General features: G+C 40.7%; 1 protein-coding gene across 1 annotated transcript; it reads right to left on the bottom strand.

The window, feature by feature from the left end:
• Positions 1-16,511: 16,511 nt before the first annotated feature.
• Positions 16,512-17,533, bottom strand: LOC142173303 (germin-like protein subfamily 1 member 20). The gene is made up of 2 exons (XM_075238628.1): positions 17,372-17,533; positions 16,512-17,245 (listed from the first exon to the last, which is right to left on the bottom strand). The coding sequence occupies exons 1-2, from the start codon at positions 17,379-17,381 to the stop codon at positions 16,683-16,685; spliced, it is 573 nt and encodes a 190-aa protein (XP_075094729.1). The 5' UTR covers positions 17,382-17,533; the 3' UTR covers positions 16,512-16,682.
• Between the last annotated feature and the right edge of the window lie 10,381 nt (positions 17,534-27,914).

Below are 27,914 nucleotides of genomic sequence, written 5' to 3'. Positions count from 1 at the left end.
GAATCGCATCTCATACTGCGTCACAGACATATCCCCCTGGCAAAGCCGCTCAAACTGTCTACACAACTCCTCTCTGTGGGATCGAGGCACGAACTTCTCCAAAAGGACCATGGAGAACTGCTGCCAAGTAAGGGTTGTTGCACCAACAGGCCTACGCCTCTCGTAAGTCTCCCACCATCTGATTGCAGCCCCAGAAAACTGAAAGGTAGTGAATGAGACCCCACAAGTCTCCAAAATACCAGCAGTACGGAGTATCATCTGATACTTGTCCAAAAGGTCCTGAGCATCCTCTCTCTCTGTGCCACCGAAAGGCGGTGGCTGAAGTCTCCCAAACCTCTCCAACCTGCACTGATCATCCTCAGGCATAGCAGGAACCACATAATCCTGAGCAACAGTAACCGGCTGGGCTGGTGGTAGCTCTGGTGTCTGAAGTCCCTGAATAACCTACTCGGGTGTGCGAGCGATGGGAGTCTGAATGCCTCCCCTGGTATGAGAAGTGGTTGCGGCCGTCGAAATAGAGACAGCCTGAGCAAGGCCAGTACACGCTGTCAAAATCTGAGCTAGGGCCTCCTGAAGGCCTGGAATCACAATAGGCACAGGTGGTGCCTGAGCTGGTGCATCAACAACTGGAACTTGGTCCTGATCTGGGACAATCGGTGGATCTGTAGGTACTTCCCCAACTACTGTACGCGCTGCACCTCTGCCCCTACCACAGCCTCTACCGTGGCCTCGGCCTCTCGCGGCCCTGGCTGGTGGTACTGGTAGCTGGCCCTCCAGACCGGTAGCACGAGTCCTCACCATCTGTGAGAGAAGGAAACAACAGATGTTTAGTTACTAGAATCAACAGATTCGCACGACAAGAATTCAAGAATGTGGAGTTTCCTAAAGGTTCTGCAGCCTCCTGAAGATAAGTACAGATGTCTCCGTACTGATCCGCAAGACTCTACTAAACCCGCTCATGACTCGTGAGACCTATGTAACCTAGGCTCTCATACCAATTTGTCATGACCCAAAACTAACCCCTGTCGTGATGGTGCCTATCGTGGAACTAGGCAAGCCGACTCATTTCCAAAACAAAACGATATTGTAATTTCAAAGATAATTTCAAGGTTATTTAACATAAAACCTCCATTTAAAGAGTTCAAATCAAAGAAAAACAGAAGTGTGGAAAAGAAAAGCCCGACATCGGGGTGTCACTAGTCATGAGCATATACTACAATCTGTCTAACAATATTAAGGCAAACGCAGCCCGAAAAATAGCTAAATACAACTAGAGGAACATAAGAGGGAGAAGAGCAGGGGCTGCGATCGCCAAACAGCTACCTTGCTGTCTCCAAGAAAATCTGCATCCAGAATACTCAATAACCGCTACTGTATCCAGCTACACCTGGATCTGCACACAAGGTGCAGGGACTTACGTGAGTACGCCAACTCAGTAAGTAACCAATAAATAAAGACTGAGCAATAGTGACGAGCAATAAAGCATATAACGTTCATATCAGGAAATCTCAGTAAAATACACATGCTCTTAAAAAAATTCAGGATTTGAATCAAACATCTCGTTTAAACCCAGTTCCAGTAAAAAAATTATTTAAAGACATTTTTCCAATAGTTTTTCAAACAAAAGCTCAATGCAAAGGTGAGCAAAAATGATAAAATCAGAAACAGCCCATCGGGCAAAACATCACTTATATACAGCCCCTCGGGCAAACCTCACAGTCACTCATGCCACTCGGGCATACCTCACAATCACTCTTGCCACTCGGGCATACCTCACAATCACTCTTGCCACTCAAGCATACCTCACAATCACTCTTTCCTCCCAGTCACTAAGCACTCGGCACTCGCACTCAGTAGGTACCTGCGCTCACTGGGGGTGTGTACAGACTCCGGAGGGGCTCCTTCAGCCCAAGCGCTATAATCTGCATGGACAACTCACGTGCGATAATAATAAAGTATGCTACAGGCGGGCAGCCCCGATCGACACTCATCCTCACAAATCAGGCCCTCGGCCTCACTCAGTCATAAAGTATGTTGTAGGCGGGCAGCCCCGATCCACACTCATCCACACAAATCAGGCCACTCGGGCAAATAGTGAGAGGATGGTAAGAAACAGCCCCTAAGGGTCCAAACAGCATTGGCGCAAGGCCCAAACATGGCATTCAGCCCAATTTATAGAAAATCTTTCTAAAACATATAAGTATCAATGGTTTCAACAAAGTATGCAACTTTACAGTTGCTACGGGGCAGACCAAGTCACAATTCCCCAATAGTGCACGCCCACACGCCCGTCACCTAGCATGTGTGTCACTTCAAAATAGTAGAATGATACAAAATCCGGGGTTTCATACCCTCAGGACTAGATTTACAGTCGTTACTTACCTCAAAACGTGAAACTTTTTACTCTGCTATGCCTTTGCCTCGCAAATCGGCCTCTGAATGCCTCAAATCTAGTCACAAATAATTCGTTTTAGTCAATAAAATTTATTGGAAGTAATTCCATAAGAAAATACTAATTGTTCATAAACAATCTAAATTTAGCTCAAAAATTGCCTGTGGGGCCCACGTCTCGGAACCCGACGAAAGTTACAAAATCCGAAATCCCATTCAACCACGAGTCTACCCATACCAATTTTACCAAAATCCGACCTCAAATCGACCCTCAAATCTACAAATCTTATTTCCAAATTTCTAAGTTCTAATCTCCGATTTACACCTCAAAATCATGTAATCTAGTCGGATTATTCGATGATAATTCAATATTATGGAGTAGAAATGATCACAAGGGACTTACCTCAAGTTTTTCTTGAAAATATATCAAAAATCGGCTCTCCTCAAGCTCCAATTTGTCAAAAATGACAAATGGGACGAAGTCCTTATTTTTATGATTCTGCCCAGACATCCTCGGTTCTGCCTCGATCTTAGCCTTCGATCGAGGTCCTCGATCCTGGTCCTCGGTCCTGCCCCTCGATCTTGGTTCTCGATCCTGGCCCTCGATTATGTCTTCGACCCGGCCTTCGACCGTGACCCTCGACCCTGGGCTCGATCATGCCTTCTATCGTGGCCCTCGACTCTGGGCTCGATCATGGCTTCGATCGTGGCCCTCGACCCTGAGCTCGATCTGGGCTTCGATTGTGGCCCTCGACCCTGAGCTCGATCTGGGCTCACATCTGGGCTCGATTTCTGGCAGAAGCAATTTCCAACAGAATGAAATTGCACCAGCTGTTCTAGTTCAATTTTTGATCCGTTAACCATCCGAAACCCACCCGAGGCCCTCGGGGCCTCAACAAAAATATACCAACAAGTCCAAAAACATCATACGAACTTAGTCGAATGCTCAAATCACCTCAAACAATGCTAAAACCATGAATTACGCCCCAATTCAAGCCTAATGAATTTGAAATTTCTAATTTCTACAAACAACTCCGGAACCTATCACATCACGTCCGATTGACCTCAAATTTTGCACACAAGTCCTAAATGACATAATAGAGGTATTCCAATTTTCAGAACCGGATTCCGACCCCGATATCAAAAAGTCAACCCCATGGTCAAACTTCTCAAAAATAAAACTTTCGGCATTTCAAGCCTAATTCCTCTACGGACTTCCAAATAATATTCCATACACGCTCCTAAGTCCAAAATCACCATACGGAGCTATTGGAATCATCAAAATTCAAATCCGAGGTCGTTTACACATAGGTCCATATCCGATCCACTTTTCTAACTTAAAATTTTCAATTATGAGACTAAGTGTCTCATTTCACTCTGAGTTCCTTCCGGACTCGAACCAACTAACCCGATATAACATAATATAGCTGAATAACACAAAAAGAAGTAGGAATGGGGAAAACGGGGTTATAAATCTCGAAACGACCGGCCGGGTCGTTACAGTTATCCTTCAGTTTAGGTACAATGGAAAGGTCAGCCGGTAGGAGCATCTACCTGGGAGTCTGAGTCAGACATGCAGAGTAAATATTCACACCTTTTTACCAGCTCGGGTACTTTTTCTAATTCCGTTCGAGGACGAACGTTTGTTTTAGAGGTGGTGAATGTGATGACCCAAAAGATTATCTTTAAATTTAATAATTAATTCTATGTTTTAAGACCTCAAAAAGCACTATTCATCATCCTCGACTTGCGTGCACAGTCCGTATAATTTTTCGGAAAGTTTTTATATGAAAAATTGATTAAAATGTGAAATAGAGCCTCATCTTCCGCACCTGCCGATCCAAAATGGCCACCGGCTCCTCATCATAAGTCATATCACCATTAAACTGAACCGTGCTGAAGTCTAAAACATGGGACGGATCGCCAACATACTTCTGGAGCATAGAAACATGAAATACTGGATGCACACTCGACAAGCTGGGTGATAAGGCAAGCTTATAAGCCACCTCCCCTATCCTCTGAAGCACCTCAAAAGGCCCAATGAACCGAGGGCTAAACTTTCCCCTCTTCCCAAACCTCATAACACCCTTCATGGGTGATACCTTTAGCAAAACCTTCTCCCCAACCATAAACGACACATCATGAACCTTCCTGTCCGCGTAGCTCTGCTGCCTAGACTGCGTCGTGCGAAGTCGCTCCTGAATCAATTCCGCCTTATCTAATGTATCCTGGACCAAGTCTGTACCCAAAAGCCTAGCCTCACCCGGCTCAAACCATCCTACTGGAGATCTACACCTCCTCCCATATAAAGCCTCATACAGAGCCATCTGAATACTCGACTGGTAACTATTGTTGTATGCAAACTCCGCGAGCGGCAAGAACTGGTCTCATGAACCCCCAAAGTCAATGACACAAGCGCGCAACATGTCCTCCAATATCTGAATAGTGCGATCGGACTGCCCGTCAGTCAGAGGGTGAAAAGCTGTGCTCAACTCAACCTGAGTACCCAGCTCTCGCTGCACGGCCCTCCAAAATTGCAATGTAAACTGAGTACCTCTATCTCGGATTTAAATCTCGGCCAACTGCTCTGAAGTGTAAGTAGTATCAACTAGAATGAAGTGCACGGACTTGGTCAGCTGATCCACAATCACCCAAATTGCATCGAACTAACTCGAAGTCTGTGGGAGCCCAACTACGAAGTCCATGGTGATCCGCTCCCACTTCCACTCTGGGATCTCTAACCTCTGAAGCAAGCCACCCGGTCTCTGATGCTCATACTTAACTTGCTTACAGTTGAGACACCAAGCCACAAACCCAACTATATCCTTCTTTATCTGCCTTCACCAATAGTGCTGCCTCAAATCCTAGTACATCTTCGTGGCACCCAGATGGATGGAATACCGCGAGCTGTGGGCCTCCTCAAGGATCAACTCCCTGAGCCCATCTATATTAGGCACACATATCCGGCCCTGCATCCTCAACACATCGTCATTACCAATGGTCACATCCCTAGCATCACCTCACTGAACCCTATCCTGAAGAACGAGCAGGTGGGGGCCATCATACTGACGCTCCCTGATACGGTCATAAAGAGAAGACCTAGAGACCACACAAGCCAATACCCGACTCGGCTCCAAAATATCCAATCTGACAAGCTGGCCCGCTAAGGCCTGAACATTTAATGCCAAGGGTCTCTCTGCTGCTTAGAGATATGCTAAAATCCCCAAACTCTTCGCCCGGTGACTCAAAGCATTGGCTACCACATTGGCCTTCCCCAGATGGTACAAAATAATGATATCGTACTCCTTAAGAAGCTCTAACCATATCCGCTGATGCAAGTAAACATCCTTCTGCTTCAACAGATACTGCAACCTCCGTTGATCAGTATAGATCTCACAATGAACCCCATACAAATAATGACGCCAAATCTTCAAGGAGTGAACAATGGCTGCTAACTCAAGATCATGGACAGGATAGTTCTTCTCATGGGTCTTCAACTGGCGTGAGGCATAAGCAATCACCCTACCCTCCTGCATCAGAACATATCCAATACCTACCCTCGCGGCATCACAATACACGGTGTAAGAACCTGAAGCTTATGGCAGAACTAAAATCGGAGTGGTGGTCAAAGCAGTCCTGAGCTTCTGAAAGCTCTCCTCACACTCATCTGACCACTGAATGGAGCACCCTTTTGGGTCAATTTGGTCAAGGGCGATGCAATAGACGAGAAACCCTGAACAAACTGACGGTAATAACCAGCCAAACCAAGAAAGTTCCGAATCTCTATAGCTGAGGATGGTCTGTGCCAACTCTGAACTGCCTCTATCTTCTTCGGATCCACCTGGATACCCTCACTGGACACCACTTGCCCCAAGAATGCTACGGAACCGAGCCAGAACTCACACTTGGAGAACTTTACATAAAGCTTCTCCTCCCTCAATCTCTGTAATGCAATCCTCAAGTGCTGGGCATGCTCCTCCTGGATACGAGAGTACACCAGGATGTCATCAATGAAGACAATAACGAATGAGTCCAAATAGGGATGGAATACACTATTCATCAAATACATGAACGTTGCTGGGGCATTGGTTAGCCCAAACGACATCACCAAGAACTCATAATGGCCATATCGGGTCCTGAAAGCTGTCTTAAGAATGTCCGAATCTCGAATCTTCAGCTGGTGATATCCGGACCTTAAATAAATCTTGAAGAACACCCTCGCTCCCTGAAGCTGGTCAAATAAATCATAAATATGAGGCAAAGGACACTTGTTCTTGACTGTGACCTTGTTCAACTGTCTATAATCAATACACATCCTCATGGAACCATCCTTCTTCTTTACAAATAGAACCGGTGCACCTCAAGGTGACACACTAGGCCTAATAAACCCCTTATCAAGGAGTTCCTGAAGTTGTTCCTTCAACTCCTTCAACTCCGCCGGTGCCATACGATACGGTGGAATTGAAATGAGCTGAGTGCCCGACACCAAATCAATATCAAAGTCAATATCCCTGTCAGGCGGCATGCCCGGCAGGTTTGCAGGAAACACATCTGGGAAATCACGCACCACCGGAACAGAATCAATGGCAGGAGTCTCTGCACTAACATCCCTTACAAAAGCCAAATAGGATAGACAATCCTTCTCAACCATACGCTGAGCCTTCAAGTATGAAATCACCCTACTAGGTATATAGTCTATAGAATCGCTCCACTCAACCCTCAGAAATCCTGGCATCGCCAACATCACAGTCTTAGCATGACAATCTAGAACAGCATGACATGGAGATAACCAATTCATACCCAATATCACATCAAAGTCTACCATACTGAGCATCGAAAGGTCTACTTGGTCTCCAAACTACTAATAGTCACCACACATGACTGATATACGCGGTCCATAACAATAGTATCGCCCACAGGAGTAGATACATGAACAGATAAAACTAAAGGCTCATGGGGTATATCCAGAAAATGGGCGAAATACGAGGAAAATATGAATACGTGGAACAAGGGTTAAATAAAACAAAGGCATCCTGTGACAAACTGAGACAATACCTGTAATCACAACATCTAAAGCAATAACATCTGGTCTGGTAGGGAGGGCATAGAAATGGACTTGGCCACCCCCTGATCTGCCTCACCCTCTCGGGCAACCCCTAGCTGACTGTGCTCCACCCCTAGCTGGCTGAGCTCAACCCCTGGGTGGGTGGGTGGGTGGTGGAGGAACTGGTGCTGGTGCCATCGGCCGAGTACTTTGCTGTGGAGTCCCAACCAATAGCCTAGGGCAATCTCTCATAATGTGACCAAAATCTCCGCACTCGAAACAACCCCTCCTCTAATGAAACTGCTGCTCCTGATGCCCAAAAGAACTACCCGAGGATACCTGAGTGGGCGGGGGATGATGAGAACTCTACGCTGGTAGTGCATTGAATGATGACTGGCCCTGCTGATGACTATGAGAACCATGGACAGATGATGCACCATGGTGAAATGGCTGAGCTGACTTAGCCTGTCTAAAATGACGACCTCTACCGTGCTGGAACTGACCCCCAAAAAGAGCACCGCTGAATCCACCCTGACCACGAGGCCTCTTGGCCTCCCTCTCAACCCTCTCCTGACTGCGAACCATCTCAATCTACCGACTAATGTCGACACCCTCTCTCTGGTCATGAGCAACCCTAGCTGAAAAATGAGACCATCTATAAACCTCATGATCCTCTCCCTGTCTGTGGGATCCAACCAGATAGCATGACGGGCCAACTACGAGAATCACATCTCATACTGCGTCACAGACATATCACCCTGGCGAAGCTTCTCAAATTGTCTGTGCAGCTCCTCTCTGCGGGACTAAGGCACGAACTTCTCCAAAAAGACCACAGAGAACTGCTGCCAAGTAACGGGTGCTGTGCCAACAGGCCTACACCTCTCATAAGTCTCCCACCATCTGAGTGCAGCCCCGAAAAACTAAAAAGTAGTGAATGAGACCCCACAAGTCTCCGGAATACCAGCTGTACGGAGTATCCTCTGACACCTATCAAAGAAGTCCTAGGCATCCTCTCTCTCTGTGCCACTGAAAGGTAGAGGCTGGAGTCTCCAAAACCTCTCTAACCTACGTTGATCATCCTCAGGCATAGTAGGAACCACATAGTCCTGAGCAGCTATAACCGACTGGGCCGGTGGTGCCTCCGGTGTCTGGAGTCCCTGAACAACCTGCTCGGGTGTGCGTGCGGCGAGAGTCTGAGTGCCTCCCCTGGCCTGAGAAGTGGTTGCGGCCGTCGAGATGGAGACCGCTTGAGCAAGGCTGGTACACGCTGTCAGAATCCGAGCTAGAGCCTCCTGGAGGCCTGGAATCACAATAGGCACAGGTGGTACCTGAGCTGGTGCATCAACAGTTGGAATCTAGTCCTGATCTGGGACACTTGGTGGATCTGCAGGTACTGCCCCAGCTGCTGTGCGGGTGGCACCTCTTCCCCTACCGTGGCCTCTACTGTGACCTCGGCCTTTCGCGACCCTGGCTGGTGGTACTGGTGGCTGTCCATCCTGTTCGGTAGTACGAGTTCTCACCATCTGTGAGAGAATGAAACAATAGATGTTTAGTTACCAAAATCAACAGATTCGCACGACAAGAATTCAAGAGTGTGGAATTTTAATAAAGGTTCTGCAGCCTCTCGAAGATAAGTACAGACGTCGCCGTACCGATCCGCAAGACTCTACTAAACCTGCTCATGACTCGTTATACCTATGTAACCTAGGCTCTGATACCAAGCTATCATGACCCAAAAACCTAACCTATCGTGATGGCGCCTATCGATGGTACTAGGCAAGCCGACTTTCCCAAAATACTCCAGTAATTCAATAGAAAAGATAGTTTAAAACTTTTTCATATCAGAAATTTTCATAAAAATCAAAGTTGAGCTAAATATAGAATCAAAATGCGGAAACCAGCCCCAAACATCGGGGTGTCACTAAGTTATGAACATCTAGATAACCAAACTAATACAACCAGAGTCTAAGTATCAATACAAGACAGAAAGAAATATAGAAGGAGTGACAAGGTCCTGCGGACACCGTCAGCTACCTCGTAGTCTCCGGTATACGATCGCGCCCGAACTCAACGACCTCCATGATCAAACACACCTGGATCTGCACATGAAGTGCAGGGTGTAGCATGAGTACAACTAACTTAGCAAGTAACAGAAATAAATAAGAAACTGAGAAGCAGTGATGAGCTATACAGTACTGTTCACTTTCAATAATTCCAGCAAATAATATACATACTTTCAAATCCGGCAGTTTAAGTCAAATCAGTTTTATACAGTTAAAGTGCAGGTACTCCGGATATAGAATCCTTTAGTAATTTCATAACAATGGCAGATAGAACAAAGTGCATCAACAAATGAAAAACAAGTACAGCCTCTCAGGGCAACAGTCACTCCAACTCTCAACAACTCGACACTCAACTCTCATCCCTCAATGCACACGCTCAATAGGTACCTGCGCTCACTGGGGGTGTTCAGACTTATGAGGGACTCCTACAGCCCAAGCACTATAATTTGCACGGACAACTCACGTGTTGCACGGACAACTCATGTGCTATAATAGCATATCTATATCCGCACAGACAACTCACGTGCCATAGTATAAACTATAAGGATCCGCACGGACAACTCATAACCAGGCCCTCAGCCTTACTCAGTCATGAACCTCTCTAGTCTCACAGCTCTCAATAATGAAAGGGAAAACAACACAAATAAAAGTGTTATAGTATATCAACATGTAAAAATAACAGAGACTGAGGTAAACATGTACAAGAATCACTATGACTGAATATAACTACCATGAGCAGGAATATAGCCTAAGCATGATTTCTAACATGAAAAGCAGTCAAGTTCTAGTAGAGAGGATGCATATAAACACAATTAAAGGCTATTAGACTTCACAGTCTCCCGGGACGGACCAAGTTTCAATCCCTCACGGTGTACACCCACACGCCAGTCACCTAGCATGGGTTCCACCTCCAAACATTCACATTATACCAAACTCCGGGTTTCATACCCTCAAGACCAGGTTTAAAACCGTTACTTACCTCAACATCGTAGAACTCCTACTCCGAAATACCCTTTCCTCTCGAACCGGCCTCCGAATGACCCGAATCTAGCCATAAGCAATAAAATACGATCAATATAAGCTAAAGAATGAATCCCACAAGGAAAATACAAAATTATGGGTCAAATCCCGAAATTCACTTAACCCCGGGCCCACGTCTCGAAATCCAAAAAAAGTCACAAAACCCGAAAGCCCATTCACTCCCGAGTCTACCCATACTAAATTCATCATAATCCGACCTCATTTGGTCCCTCAAATCCCCAAATTACTCTCTCCAAAATCCCAAGCCCTAACCCCTTATTTCGCTTCACAAATCCTACTAATTAGGTGAGAAAACAACGGAAAAACACCATAGCTAGGAGTATTAGAGCTCATCAGCTTACCTTAGTGAATATCCTTGAATCCCCTTCAAAAATCACTCCAAAATCTCTAAGGTCCGACTTGAAAATGGTGGAAAAGAACAAAAAATCGCGAAGTCTTCTATATATAGGTTCTGCCCAAGTTTTGTGCACCTTCGACTCAAAATGCGCACCTGCGGAGCCGCTTTTGCGCACCAATCTCCGCATCTGCGGAAAATCACTTAAGTATCCATCTCCGCACCTGCGCACCCTATCCGCTTCTGCGACCTCGCAGGTGTGGAAAGGTCCTCGCACCTGCGGCCATTGCCATCCCTCCTCATTTCCGCATATGCGACTCTGCCTCGCATCTGCGGGCTCGCAGATGCGACCACTTCTACGCACCTGTTGTTCCAGCTCAGGTCCTCTATGTCCACATCTACGGCTTACCAAGCGCACCAGTGACCTCGCACCTGTGGCTCCCCCTCTGTAGGTGCGGAAATACTAGTAGCAGCAGCTTCAGCTCCATTTTTCTCAAATAATCCGTTAACCATCCGGAATCACCCCGATCCCCTCAGGACCTCAACCAACCATACCAACAAGTCATATATCAATATAAAAACTTAGTCGAGCCTTCGAATCACTCAAAACAATATCAAAACACCAAATTACCCTCGAATTCAAGCTTAAAAACTTCTAAACTTCTGAATTCCACAAACGACACCGAAACCTACCAAACCACGTCCGAATGACCTCAAATTCTACACACACGTCATAAAATGACACCACGAACCGACTTCAACTTCCGGAAGTCCATTCCGACCCCGATATCAAATTTTCCACTACCGATCGAAATCGCCAAATTTCTAACTTTCGCCAATTCAAGCCTTATTCTACTATGGACCTCCAAATCACATTCCGGATGCGCTCTAAGTCCAAAATCACCTAACGAAGCTAATGAAATCATCAGAATTCAATTCCGAGATCATTTACATATAAGTCAACGTCCGGTTGACTTTTCTAAATTAAGCTTCTAAATAAAAGACTAAGATGTCTCAATCCACTTCGAAACCACTCCGAACCCGAACCAACTAATCCGGTATATCATTGTATAGCTGAAAAGCACAAAAGGAAGCAGAAATGGGGAAAACAAGGCTATAACTTTCGAAACGACCGGCCGAGTCGTTACAAAATCCTTCTTCGTGAACACGTGAGACCCTTCGCGTTCGCGAAGAAAAACACTAGACACCAGTTCCAACAGTTGCAAAACAAGGAAAAACGATCCAAAACCATCCCGGAACTCACTCGAGCCCCCCGGTACCTCAATCAAACATACCATCAAGTCCCAAAATATCATACGAACTTAGTCGAACCCTCAAATCACCTCAAACTATACTAAAACTACGAATCATACCCCAATTCAAGCCTAATGAACTTTGAAATTTTAAATTTCAACAAACAACGCCGAACCTATCAAATTAAGTCCGATTGATCTCAAATTTTGCACACAAGTCATAAATGACATAACAGACCTATCAAAATTTTCAGAACTGGATTTCAACCCTGATATCAAAAAGTCACCCTCCGGTCAAACTTCCCAAAAATTTAACTTTCGGCATTTCAAGCCTAATTCCACTACATACTTCCAAATAATTTTTCGGACATGCTCCTAAGTCCAAAATTACTATACGGAGCTATTGGAATTATCAGAATTCAATTTCGAGGTCGTTTACACATAAGTCAATAACCGATCAATTTTTCCAACTTAAGTTTTTAATTATGAGACTAAGTGTCTTATTTCACTCTGAAATCCTTCCGGACCCAAACCAACTAATCAGATAAGTCATAAATCAATTGTAAGGTATAAATTGATTAGTAAATGTGGGAATGAGGATGTAATACTCAAAACGACTAGACGGGTCGTTACCACAGTATGCATGAATACATGTGTATTCAACTGTATTAAAAAATATATATCTTCGAAATACATAAAATACAGGCAAAAAATATATTTATATAAAAATACAATGTGTTTTAGTGAATTTGTACAGAATACAATGTATTTGTATCATTGTATGTGACTAAATAGCAAAAAAGAGAAAGTTCGTCTCATATCATTTTTCGGCCGAGAAGAGAAGAAAGTCGTTAGATCCGTACAACAAATTTATGATAACTGAATCAATTTTTCTTTTCTCACTAAAATACATTGTAGTAGTAGGTTACCTAAGAAAAATATGAAACTATGCCAAAAAATGTTAGTGAATCTTCATTGCAGCCCTCAAGTTAAGCAACAAACACGGAAAGAAAAATCAAAAGGGAAAAACAAATTGCAAACAAGGAAAAATCAAGTAGGTAATTCATAAACATCTATGTCGTATTGCTAATTTATAAGGCTTGTTAGGGGAAGTTGCTCGAAGAGAGAGATTCTTCTTTCCCATCGGCCGTCAATACTAGGGCTTGAGTTGCTCAAAGAAGAAGTATTTTGGTGAGGTTTTGAGAGAGAATAACGGAAAGAAAGAGAGAGAAAAATATAAATAACACTTTAACGGTAGTGTACACCATAAATACCTATTTTGCTATAAAATATAAAAGGTAGCTATAGAAATTAATATTTTAAAATAATTTTGGTTTATAATAAATAGGGTGTATACCTTTATTATAGGAGGTAAAATTTTCTACTTTTAATGGTGTTAGACCTTTGGAAAAAACTGTGTGGGCTTGGCCCAATCTGATTTCGTTGAATTGACTATCCCAAGATGGTTACTAATAAGTCACTATCTTTGGGTTTGATTCAAATATTTTTATAAGGTTATTGTATATGACAAATTTAAATTAGCATAACAAGCTTATAACATGATATTCCAAGAAAGTTCTGCTAACGTGGAGAAGAGGGCGTATAACTGGAGGGAAATTGTCAGACGAATATTAAAAAGACTCTGAAACGTTTCACCACTTCCCCTGCTCACAAAAAAAGCACTCCACTCACACTTATAATGGGAAACATACTGCAAAAACATGGCCGAAATCGTTCAGAACAAAACCAAGCTCAAGAAATTGCAGTGACAGAATTACCAGATGAACCTCAAAATTTCACCTGTGAAATTTGTATCGAGCCAATGTTGTTAGCCAACAGAAAATTTAAGAACCAAAATCACTATGTTCATCCATTTTGTATCGACTGTATTGTGAAATACATTTCCGTCAAGCTAGAGGACAATATCCGCGACATTACATGTCTCTCTCTGAATTGTAACCAGTTTTTGGACCCCATTTCTTGAAGGAATCTTGTGCTGTTTGTTAAATGGTGCGATGTGTTGTGTGAGTCCTCTGTTTTAGGGTTGGCGCAATGTTACTGTCCGAATCAGGATTGTTGGTCTTTGATTTTGGACGAGTGTGGTGAAAATGCGAAGCGATCGAAGTGCCCTAATTGCAAGAGGTTATTTTGCTTTCACTGCAAGCTTCCATGGCACACTGGGTTACGCTGTGAAGAAAGTGGGGGACTAAGGGACGAAAACGATATCGCTTTTCGTGTGCTTGCTAAGAGTAAAAAGTGGAAGAGGTGTCCTCAGTGTCGCCACTTTGTTGAACTTAATGAAGGTTGCAAATTTGTCACCTGCAGGTTAGTTTGCTGTTTCGTCTCCTCTTCCTTTTTTTAATATAAAATCTCTTTATTCTTTGCTTAGGGTTATATGTTACTTAATAGAGAAAGATGAGAAATCTCATCTTAAATTGGGATGAATTACAACTTGTGGAGTTTGGATTATACAGGAGTCTGAACCTTTTGCAAATCATTTTGGTATTAATGAATTTATTTTGCAAACCCTGATAGTAGTATTGAGCTATGGTTAAGTTAGATTCTTTTTTGTTTGTTTTGTTGAGGAGAATTAGGGAGCAGTAAAACCCTATGGTGGGCTTTCTGCGGCACACATCCGGATAAGTTGGATTAGTCGAACTAGTGGGTACCGGACACCGGATAGTCAAACCAAAAGAAAAGAGAGAGATAGAGAGAGATTAAGGAGAAACAATCATGAAAATATTTAGTGAAAAGGGTCCAAATAGAGCACATGTTTCAGATTGATGCACAAGTAGTTAATTGGTAAGGTTTCAACTTAAGACAGGACTTCGAGAACTTGTATTTAGCTATTATAACCAAAAGAAAAATGAAAAAGAAAAAAGAGAATGCAATATTGATCCCTCCCCTGCATCCATGGCTCCCTGGAGCGAGGACCAAAAAGCTTATGTTTGACAGCAGAATGTTAGCTATCATTGGTAAAGGTTCATAATCTTGCATATCGTTTTATACCTAGTTACGGAAATTTTAAGACCTGTATATTTTCTTGTGGCATTCTGCTTGATGAGTTTTGAAGATGGTGCAATATCGGTGATCTGAATCAGGAATTGTATATTTCTGTATTTTCATAAACAGGGATGAATTGCTAATACCCTGCTGATTAGCGAGCTTCAAAATAAGGCATGAAAAACTTTAGACCTATAAATCTAGCAATTATAAATGTTCTATAATGTTAGGCTACAAGTATATAGGGTATAGGGAGTTGTCTGTGGAAGCACCTATAGCTTTCTGAGCGGAAGAGTTATGCGTGGAAATTTATCTAATATACCTCGAATGTCACTTAATTCGATAAGATGTAGAGCATTCTCAGTTGCCACTTATCTGATATATCAGTTGCTATATATTTTTTCAGTTGACAGTGATATGTGTTTATCATATCGACCGTTATAGGGAGGACGAACTGGGTTTGAGGACAACATACCATTTGAATCCCCTAAACTAGATCATGTATCTACCATCTACTATGTTAATCTGCCAAATTTAGTCTTGTTAATGGTATAATCATTTTTTCCTGTTGTAGCCAGACCTTTTCTTCAAAAGTTATTCAAGTATTCGGCTCTAATTGAATGCTTATATCCGCACCAATTGAAATGACTTATTGGTAATTCATGATCAACTTACTTTTGTAGTACCCTACCCCTAAAATAACCAAGTTTACTTTTCAGCACAAGTTTACCCTTTTATTTGATCGTGTTTACTTTTCTTCGGGAAATAAACTTGGGAGAAGTTAGCGGCTATGAACACTGAACATGGAATTTTATGTGAGATAATCAAGCTTGGCCTCCGGGTATATTCCAGTTTAGATTTCATCTACCGGTAAAAATAAACTATAAAAGAAAAAAGAAAAGAAGAGGCTATGAAGCCAAATAAATGATATGGTAGGAAAAGAAGTTACTCATTAGATATATATTTTTTAATATACCAGGTTTATGACATAAGATCATATTAGCATACCTGAGTTATTAGATCCTTAAGTATTTCAGTTCCGAGGCCTTATAAAGGCACGCAGGCCTTGAGAAAGATATGTGTTGTTTAAATTTGATTGATATCGTCATACCTGTGCTCTGTTAAAATATTGCACTCTTTTTAAAATTCAAAAAAATAACTCTTTTTGTGATATTAAACCATAAGAAGTGGAGAAAGGGTTAAACTTTAATCTGATTCTCTTTTCATCTGGATGTAGGTGTGATGCCCTTTTCTGCTACAACTGGTAAGCATTGCCTGAGCAATGGATAGTGACAGTGAATGGTAAGCATACCACTCCCGCAAGAACTAAGCAATTTTTTTTTTTTCTTTCGCTTGTACTTTGTTCCAAAGAGAAAGATGAATATCACAAACAGGAGACTTAATTTTATTCCATAACAAGCCATAACATATCCTCATCCAATACATCACAGTATAATGGAGAGGAAAACCAGTCGGCAACATTACTTATTTATGTGACACAAGCAGTTCACATAACCATAACTATTTGTAGCTTAATATAGTTTTCTATTATTTTAGTTGTTATCCCACCAGAATTGGGATTGGAGGTAATCCACAACTTTGTTGTCAACTTGGAATGCTTTCGCGAGAACATCAGGATTGATTGGTGGGTCTGAACCAAATACTGCATTCGCAATAGTGATGACTCCTGGATTTTGACTACTGAGTCCAGCAAATGCAACGGCATTAGTCTTTCCAACATTAAACTGAAAATGAATGAGACCTATTGGGAAAACGAACACATCTCCAGGATTTAGAATCTTGGTAAAGAGCTTGTTCTTCATATTTGGACCAGGGTTTGAAAGGACAAAGCCGACGTAGAGTGTGCCCTCAAGGACAGCAAGAATCTCAGTTCCTCGGGGGTGTGTATGAGGTGGGTTGAGACCATATGGCGCATAATCAATGCGCGCTAATGAAATGCCCAGAGTGTTGAGTCCAGGTAAGTTGCCGACGTTCACAGCAGTTACAGCAGATCCAAGTTGATTTGAGGTATTTCCAGGTATGTTTAGACCTGATTTAAAGAAATCATTTGCCATAACCTGCTTTGGATCCTTGCAAATTTTTCCGTTCACAAAAACTGCAAAGGAAGTTTCAATAATTAAAAAAACAAACAAAAAGGATAGGAGAAAAGCACACAAATATTCATAAAAATTGCTAAGACCAGATTGATTTTTGCATTCAAAATAATTATTTGATCATATACCAGCAGCCATGGAGTCGTCAACAGCAACTCAAATATCCTGCAAAGGACTGGGATCAAATGCATGGCTCATTGAAGATAACAAAGCCATTATTGCAATGGTTAATACAAATGCTTTGAGAGCCATTTCTACTATAAACTATCTTATGAAACAATTTAAAAGATCTTTCCTTTGTTGATCTCTTACAAACTTAATAAGTAAAGCTTCCTATTTATAGATAAATATTTGTTTTGAATTGGTCGTCAATTTTTCCTTAACAAATTGTGAATTAATTAGCTTCTATATTACCAAGTCATCAATTGGTAAACTTTTTAAACGCATAGTACTGGAGGCTGGAGCTTCCTTCAACAACTACAAAGACTAAATATTATTTACCTAGCAGGTAGAGAAATTAAGATGTGATAGAAACTTCCTAATGGAAAAAAAGAAGAAGAAAAAGAACGTTGTTGCGACCAAACACACTCACGCAAGTATACGCGGTCGTCAAGTAATAAAGTGACTCAAAGTCGGATGTCGAACCCACGAGGACTTATGATTAGCTATTAACTAAATTAGCCTATCTTAATTATCTAAATAAGAATTAAATCTAAAAATATTTTATTCTAACTAATTAAATAAGAAAAATATAAATAATAAACTTTGAACAGAGGAAGAGCAGATTTTAATGATATCAATGTAATGAAAACGATCTAGGGTTATGGTCTATCTAACAATCCTATTGTATTCTTCAATTGAATTGACCGACTAATTTATCTAGCTTATTGGTTGACAGGGTTAATATTGCTCATAAGAATCTGTCGAGTTCTTACTCGCCTATTCAAGCTAACCTAACGCCTATATGTCTATGGAGTTAGAATCAACAAGAACGCATTTATAATTCCTGTAAATCAACCAAGCAAGGTAATTAGGTATATGTCTATCCTAACCACGAATCCGTTCCCCGATGCCCGAGTTCAAGAACTTGCCCTACTCAATCCTATATGCAATATAGAATTCCCACTTTCGAGTTCAATTCTAGATTCGTAGATAATATTCAATTGGTGATCAAGCAATTAAATAATTAAGCGCAAGATTGAATAAATAAACTAATATGATAAATCAAGAAGTCAAAATCAATATCCGAATAACAATAGTCATGAAAGAACCACAACCCTAGAACGTGAAGTTTAGCTCCACATAGACATGGTAGCCAAACAACAAATCATATAAAGAAACATAAAAATTACTAAGTTTGGTAGGAGAAAGATGAAACTTGATGAATTCCGGCCTCCACACCTTTTTTCGTGGCTTTTCCCCCTTCCCAATATGTTAGATAACCTAAAAGAGGCGTTTTTAGCTTATATATTGCGTACAAAAGTCATGGGCCAAAGCTCTCCCATTCCTAGTCCAATTCGGCTTCAGGGATTGATGCTAAGGTGGATGCGACGCATCCACCTTGTCCTCTATTTCTCAGCTTGCATGCGATGGTGGACGCGACGCATCCAGCTTCACTTCTACTTCCCAGTTTCGCACGCGATGGCGGACGCGATGGCACAACTTCACTGCTGAGGTTGCATGCAGGATGATGTTTTCCTAGGTTGGATGCGACGCATCCAACCCTTCTTCCTCTAGCTAAACCACCTTTTCTTCATATTTTGCACTCCGAACACCTTAAATCGTCACACATAACTTAATTAGTCATCAAACCAATAATTACACCATGTTGGGTGTTTTAAAGATTAAATAACATCAAAAAGTGGTTAAAGCATGGGCAAAGTAACATCAACACATATCGAAATATGCCAAACATCACTACCCCACACTTAAACCTTTGTTCGTCCTCGAACAAACCATCCTATAGTAGACGAAACAAAATTAAACTCTTATCGTTCAAAGCACACTGCACCTATGACCGTGGTTATTTGCTACAATTAGGCTCTAGACTATGCATCAACACACTTCCCTTTTCTTATGCCCTTCTTTAAACATATTCGAACAAAGACAACATGCTCACAACAATCCTAACCTCAAAAACCGACTCAATGTCACAATGCACTCATGGCTTGAACAACCAACATCATAGAGAAGTCTAATAACGTTACCTATCCCTCGTGAAACCATGTGCCCTCACAACAAAAGCAAAGAGAGTAGAATCAATCCACACATTCGAATCTCATGCTCACAAAGAAAATCGCTCACTCTCACAAAAAGAAGTCGCATGCATGCAGTTGGTACCATAGGCTTGCCCTTAATGTAAATCTCTACTAATGTAAGCTCGCTCGATCTAAAATCAATTAGGACTTTTTTCATGGTTGTAATGTGGGCTAAGGGACGGGTAGGATATATTTTAGGAATAGTGACTCAACTTCCTAAGCACTTTAACACATCATCAAATAACTTAAGCGCAAATTCTTCAACACCACTTCAATTTCACAAATAATATCACCCCAACAATATTTCCTCTTTCTTTAAGCACTACTTTAATTCATACCCACTAGCAAGAATAAGACAACAATTTATTCCTCTATATTTTTCTTTTTTTTTTTTTTTTTTTTGTGGCGTATTATTTTACAAAATAAGTGCACCCTTCTTTCTTTCATTGGTTCCACTCAAAAGTCACCCCACACTTAGTCCCTTCTTACTTCTTTTAGCGCTCATCTAACAATTAAAGTGCTTTAAGAGGTAAAAGGATCAAAACAATGTCAATTAAGAATAAAAAGGGTATAGGCTTGTAATGTGGGTACCAAATAAAAGGTCTACAGGCTCAAAAAGGGTTAACTAGGGATAGATTTTATTTGTGATAAGCAATAAGCTCAAAAAGATCAAAGAAAGCCTAAAATTATTTTTCAAACCGAGCATCACCTAAAATTTCGCTTCAACTCACATACCGGGCAAGTTCTAGACACAAGTACAATACATGGACTACACAAAAAATCTCACCACACATGGCACATGACTCACTAAGGACGATCACATTCCGACTCTCAAGCAATGCAAGTATTCACGGAGCCACGAGATATTAAGTATTAAACACAAGGTGAACATAAGTCATGTAAACGAGACATAGGCGCCACAAAACATGCTATCCAATTTAACAAGGCATCATCAATAAATTCAAATCATACAGAAGATACTACACATGCGAAAGTATAAATATGTTACTATCAAACAAGTCAAGGGCGCCTAGGTTCATCATTCTTGCTCCTTTTATTCCCTAAATTCCTAATCTACTCGGAAAGAAAAAAACTACCCGGTTCAAACTACATCCCATGGAAAAGAACCGAGGCACAAAGAAAAACCACAGGGGATTATTACTACCTAAAGAAAGCTAAAAGACATATTTTTGGATTTTTGTTTAGACTTTAATCCCTCAAGAAAACTATCTAGGAGATCAATCGTCGGGAAAAGTCCAATTTTTCTAATTTTTCATTTTTTTTTTAATTTCTTTTTTTTTCTTTTTTCTTTCACAAAAGCTACTACACTTAAGAATGAGTACTACAACTAAGCTAAAATAGCACAGAAACTCATCCAAACGATCTCCTCACCCCACACTTAAAATTTTGCAATGTCCTCAATGCACATTATAAATAATAAGAGGGTAAACGAGACTCCCTGGTAGGCCAAAGGCCGAAGCAATAGCGGCTCACGAGATACTCAGACTTTCCCCAGACATCGTCCTTTGTGTGGGCACCCCACACTCAGTCCTCACCATCTAGCTCACTTTTGCACTCTTCTAATGGCTTTGCTTCCTATGCTCATAATCCTACAAAACAAAAATAAATACTACAAAATAATAAAAATAAAATAAAATAAAAAGTAAACAAAAATAAAAGAAAGCAGTAACGCTGGGTTGCCTCCCAACAAGTGCCTGATTTAACGTAGCGGCACGACGTGAACCACTTTTTGCCTCCACCTCGAACTTATGAATTGCGCCCCTAATTTGGCTTCCAGTTTTCTATTATGCTCCCGAGGCGGTGAGACATATTTAATTGGGCCAAGCAACCAATATCGCATTTTACACTTCTTGGCCTTCGGATGAGGTATGTAATTTTGTCTCTCTGGCACGACGAATTCAAGAATGTAAGCACCCCGTTCCTCATCCATTGGCTCCTCCAAAGGCTCAGATGACTCGATTTCCATGTCATCATCCAAGCACAATTTTGAAAAATGTATGGAATGAGGACCAATACACCCTAACTTTAGAATTGTATTACTCTTTACATCCTCATATGTACACACACTAGAGTCTTCATATATAATATTATCTACTTCCTCACATGACTCTAGAGTGCTTTCCTCGACATGGACATCATCAATACAAGTATGGACGAATGATTTACTCTCCCCTTTTAGCTCCTCAATTTGGCGTATAAGCTCCTTTTCAGCTTCACACAACTCAGAACTATTTTGTTGGGCGTTAGACGCAACAACCTTTGCATTTAATTTATCTTGCAAGTCGTGAATAGTAGTGACAAATTTATAGATCCCTTGTCCCAGTTCAGCTCTTCCTTCTATAAAGTGTCTCGTCCTATCAGTAATTTTCTCACGTTGAGCCTCATATATTTCTAACTTTTCAGCTTGTTCCACTAGCCATGTTTGGCTCAAAATCTTCACTTTTTCAAAATTTTCCTTTTCTTGAAACTCGCTCTCTTCATTCAATTCTTCCATATTGGCCTTCATTCTTGTGATTGCTGCCCTCATTCTTTTCATATCTTTTTTGAGTTCATCCTGTTGCTCTGCTACTTGCCTCAGAATATCCCTAATATATGCATCAGGCTCCATATCCTGCACTTCATTGCCCCTATCAAACTCAGAAATATCATTAGAAAGATCATAATAAGGGCTCAGAGAAGGATGAACAAAATTAGGACAACCATCCCAATGGCCATCTTGACCACCACACATATTACAAATATTCCACTCAAAGGATTGAGATTGTGCGCACAACTCGCTCCTGGGAACATTCTGACAATTTTTCCACCAGTGGGGTCCTCCACAATATGGACAAGGATCATCAAAATAAGAATAACCATCATTCGAACAATTTTTATTCCAAGATGCCATGCTAAAATAAATAAAAAATACTAACTAAAATAAAATAATAAAAAAACATGAATAGATAAAAAAATGTCTAATCTAGAAAAATAGCAAATTTCTAAGTCCCCGGCAACGGCGCCAAAAACTTGTTGCGACCAAACACACTCACGCAAGTATACGCGGTCGTCAAGTAATAAAGTGACTCAAAGTCGGATGTCGAACCCACGAGGACTTATGATTAGCTATTAACTAAATTAGCCTATCTTAATTATCTAAATAAGAATTAAATCTAAAAATATTTTATTCTAACTAATTAAATAAGAAAAATATAAATAATAAACTTTGAACAGAGGAAGAGCAGATTTTAATGATATCAATGTAATGAAAACGATCTAGGGTTATGGTCTATCTAACAATCCTATTGTATTCTTCAATTGAATTGACCGACTAATTTATCTAGCTTATTGGTTGACAGGGTTAATATTGCTCATAAGAATCTGTCGAGTTCTTACTCGCCTATTCAAGCTAACCTAACGCCTATATGTCTATGGAGTTAGAATCAACAAGAACGCATTTATAATTCCTGTAAATCAACCAAGCAAGGTAATTAGGTATATGTCTATCCTAACCACGAATCCGTTCCCCGATGCCCGAGTTCAAGAACTTGCCCTACTCAATCCTATATGCAATATAGAATTCCCACTTTCGAGTTCAATTCTAGATTCGTAGATAATATTCAATTGGTGATCAAGCAATTAAATAATTAAGCGCAAGATTGAATAAATAAACTAATATGATAAATCAAGAAGTCAAAATCAATATCCGAATAACAATAGTCATGAAAGAACCACAACCCTAGAACGTGAAGTTTAGCTCCACATAGACATGGTAGCCAAACAACAAATCATATAAAGAAACATAAAAATTACTAAGTTTGGTAGGAGAAAGATGAAACTTGATGAATTCCGGCCTCCACACCTTTTTTCGTGGCTTTTTCCCCCTTCCCAATATGTTAGATAACCTAAAAGAGGCGTTTTTAGCTTATATATTGCGTACAAAAGTCATGGGCCAAAGCTCTCCCATTCCTAGTCCAATTCGGCTTCAGGGATTGATGCTAAGGTGGATGCGACGCATCCACCTTGTCCTCTATTTCTCAGCTTGCATGCGATGGTGGACGCGACGCATCCAGCTTCACTTCTACTTCCCAGTTTCGCACGCGATGGCGGACGCGATGACACAACTTCACTGCTGAGGTTGCATGCAGGATGATGTTTTCCTAGGTTGGATGCGACGCATCCAACCCTTCTTCCTCTAGCTAAACCACCTTTTCTTCATATTTTGCACTCCGAACACCTTAAATCGTCACACATAACTTAATTAGTCATCAAACCAATAATTACACCATGTTGGGTGTTTTAAAGATTAAATAACATCAAAAAGTGGTTAGAGCATGGGCAAAGTAACATCAACACATATCGAAATATGTTTCCTCTTTCTTTAAGCACTACTTTAATTCATACCCACTAGCAAGAATAAGACAACAATTTATTCCTCTATATTTTTCTTTCTTTTTTTTTTGTGGCGTATTATTTTACAAAATAAGTGCACCCTTCTTTCTTTCATTGGTTCCACTCAAAAGTCACCCCACACTTAGTCCCTTCTTACTTCTTTTAGCGCTCATCTAACAATTAAAGTGCTTTAAGAGGTAAAAGGATCAAAACAATGTCAATTAAGAATAAAAAGGGTATAGGCTTGTAATGTGGGTACCAAATAAAAGGTCTACAGGCTCAAAAAGGGTTAACTAGGGATAGATTTTATTTGTGATAAGCAATAAGCTCAAAAAGATCAAAGAAAGCCTAAAATTATTTTTCAAACCGAGCATCACCTAAAATTTCGCTTCAACTCACATACCGGGCAAGTTCTAGACACAAGTACAATACATGGACTACACAAAAAATCTCACCACACATGGCACATGACTCACTAAGGACGATCACATTCCGACTCTCAAGCAATGCAAGTATTCACGGAGCCACGAGATATTAAGTATTAAACACAAGGTGAACATAAGTCATGTAAACGAGACATAGGCGCCACAAAACATGCTATCCAATTTAACAAGGCATCATCAATAAATTCAAATCATACAGAAGATACTACACATGCGAAAGTATAAATATGTTACTATCAAACAAGTCAAGGGCGCCTAGGTTCATCATTCTTGCTCCTTTTATTCCCTAAATTCCTAATCTACTCGGAAAGAAAAAAACTACCCGGTTCAAACTACATCCCATGGAAAAGAACCGAGGCACAAAGAAAAACCACAGGGGATTATTACTACCTAAAGAAAGCTAAAAGACATATTTTTGGATTTTTGTTTAGACTTTAATCCCTCAAGAAAACTATCTAGGAGATCAATCGTCGGGAAAAGTCCAATTTTTCTAATTTTTCATTTTTTTTTTAATTTCTTTTTTTTCTTTTTTCTTTCACAAAAGCTACTACACTTAAGAATGAGTACTACAACTAAGCTAAAATAGCACAGAAACTCATCCAAACGATCTCCTCACCCCACACTTAAAATTTTGCAATGTCCTCAATGCACATTATAAATAATAAGAGGGTAAACGAGACTCCCTGGTAGGCCAAAGGCCGAAGCAATAGCGGCTCACGAGATACTCAGACTTTCCCCAGACATCGTCCTTTGTGTGGGCACCCCACACTCAGTCCTCACCATCTAGCTCACTTTTGCACTCTTCTAATGGCTTTGCTTCCTATGCTCATAATCCTACAAAACAAAAATAAATACTACAAAATAATAAAAATAAAATAAAATAAAAAGTAAACAAAAATAAAAGAAAGCAGTAACGCTGGGTTGCCTCCCAACAAGTGCCTGATTTAACGTAGCGGCACGACGTGAACCACTTTTTGCCTCCACCTCGAACTTATGAATTGCGCCCCTAATTTGGCTTCCAGTTTTCTATTATGCTCCCGAGGCGGTGAGACATATTTAATTGGGCCAAGCAACCAATATCGCATTTTACACTTCTTGGCCTTCGGATGAGGTATGTAATTTTGTCTCTCTGGCACGACGAATTCAAGAATGTAAGCACCCCGTTCCTCATCCATTGGCTCCTCCAAAGGCTCAGATGACTCGATTTCCATGTCATCATCCAAGCACAATTTTGAAAAATGTATGGAATGAGGACCAATACACCCTAACTTTAGAATTGTATTACTCTTTACATCCTCATATGTACACACACTAGAGTCTTCATATATAATATTATCTACTTCCTCACATGACTCTAGAGTGCTTTCCTCGACATGGACATCATCAATACAAGTATGGACGAATGATTTACTCTCCCCTTTTAGCTCCTCAATTTGGCGTATAAGCTCCTTTTCAGCTTCACACAACTCAGAACTATTTTGTTGGGCGTTAGACGCAACAACCTTTGCATTTAATTTATCTTGCAAGTCGTGAATAGTAGTGACAAATTTATAGATCCCTTGTCCCAGTTCAGCTCTTCCTTCTATAAAGTGTCTCGTCCTATCAGTAATTTTCTCACGTTGAGCCTCATATATTTCTAACTTTTCAGCTTGTTCCACTAGCCATGTTTGGCTCAAAATCTTCACTTTTTCAAAATTTTCCTTTTCTTGAAACTCGCTCTCTTCATTCAATTCTTCCATATTGGCCTTCATTCTTGTGATTGCTGCCCTCATTCTTTTCATATCTTTTTTGAGTTCATCCTGTTGCTCTGCTACTTGCCTCAGAATATCCCTAATATATGCATCAGGCTCCATATCCTGCACTTCATTGCCCCTATCAAACTCAGAAATATCATTAGAAAGATCATAATAAGGGCTCAGAGAAGGATGAACAAAATTAGGACAACCATCCCAATGGCCATCTTGACCACCACACATATTACAAATATTCCACTCAAAGGATTGAGATTGTGCGCACAACTCGCTCCTGGGAACATTCTGACAATTTTTCCACCAGTGGGGTCCTCCACAATATGGACAAGGATCATCAAAATAAGAATAACCATCATTCGAACAATTTTTATTCCAAGATGCCATGCTAAAATAAATAAAAAATACTAACTAAAATAAAATAATAAAAAAACATGAATAGATAAAAAAAATGTCTAATCTAGAAAAATAGCAAATTTCTAAGTCCCCGGCAACGGCGCCAAAAACTTGTTGCGACCAAACACACTCACGCAAGTATACGCGGTCGTCAAGTAATAAAGTGACTCAAAGTCGGATGTCGAACCCACGAGGACTTATGATTAGCTATTAACTAAATTAGCCTATCTTAATTATCTAAATAAGAATTAAATCTAAAAATATTTTATTCTAACTAATTAAATAAGAAAAATATAAATAATAAACTTTGAACAGAGGAAGAGCAGATTTTAATGATATCAATGTAATGAAAACGATCTAGGGTTATGGTCTATCTAACAATCCTATTGTATTCTTCAATTGAATTGACCGACTAATTTATCTAGCTTATTGGTTGACAGGGTTAATATTGCTCATAAGAATCTGTCGAGTTCTTACTCGCCTATTCAAGCTAACCTAACGCCTATATGTCTATGGAGTTAGAATCAACAAGAACGCATTTATAATTCCTGTAAATCAACCAAGCAAGGTAATTAGGTATATGTCTATCCTAACCACGAATCCGTTCCCCGATGCCCGAGTTCAAGAACTTGCCCTACTCAATCCTATATGCAATATAGAATTCCCACTTTCGAGTTCAATTCTAGATTCGTAGATAATATTCAATTGGTGATCAAGCAATTAAATAATTAAGCGCAAGATTGAATAAATAAACTAATATGATAAATCAAGAAGTCAAAATCAATATCCGAATAACAATAGTCATGAAAGAACCACAACCCTAGAACGTGAAGTTTAGCTCCACATAGACATGGTAGCCAAACAACAAATCATATAAAGAAACATAAAAATTACTAAGTTTGGTAGGAGAAAGATGAAACTTGATGAATTCCGGCCTCCACACCTTTTTTCGTGGCTTTTTCCCCCTTCCCAATATGTTAGATAACCTAAAAGAGGCGTTTTTAGCTTATATATTGCGTACAAAAGTCATGGGCCAAAGCTCTCCCATTCCTAGTCCAATTCGGCTTCAGGGATTGATGCTAAGGTGGATGCGACGCATCCACCTTGTCCTCTATTTCTCAGCTTGCATGCGATGGTGGACGCGACGCATCCAGCTTCACTTCTACTTCCCAGTTTCGCACGCGATGGCGGACGCGATGACACAACTTCACTGCTGAGGTTGCATGCAGGATGATGTTTTCCTAGGTTGGATGCGACGCATCCAACCCTTCTTCCTCTAGCTAAACCACCTTTTCTTCATATTTTGCACTCCGAACACCTTAAATCGTCACACATAACTTAATTAGTCATCAAACCAATAATTACACCATGTTGGGTGTTTTAAAGATTAAATAACATCAAAAAGTGGTTAGAGCATGGGCAAAGTAACATCAA

The sequence above is a fragment of the Nicotiana tabacum genome, chromosome 19 (assembly GCF_000715075.1).
Source record: "Nicotiana tabacum cultivar K326 chromosome 19, ASM71507v2, whole genome shotgun sequence".
NCBI classification, from domain to species: domain Eukaryota; kingdom Viridiplantae; phylum Streptophyta; class Magnoliopsida; order Solanales; family Solanaceae; genus Nicotiana; species Nicotiana tabacum.
The sequence above is the reverse complement of the archived record's forward strand: the minus strand, read 5'-3'. Positions and strand labels throughout refer to the sequence as shown.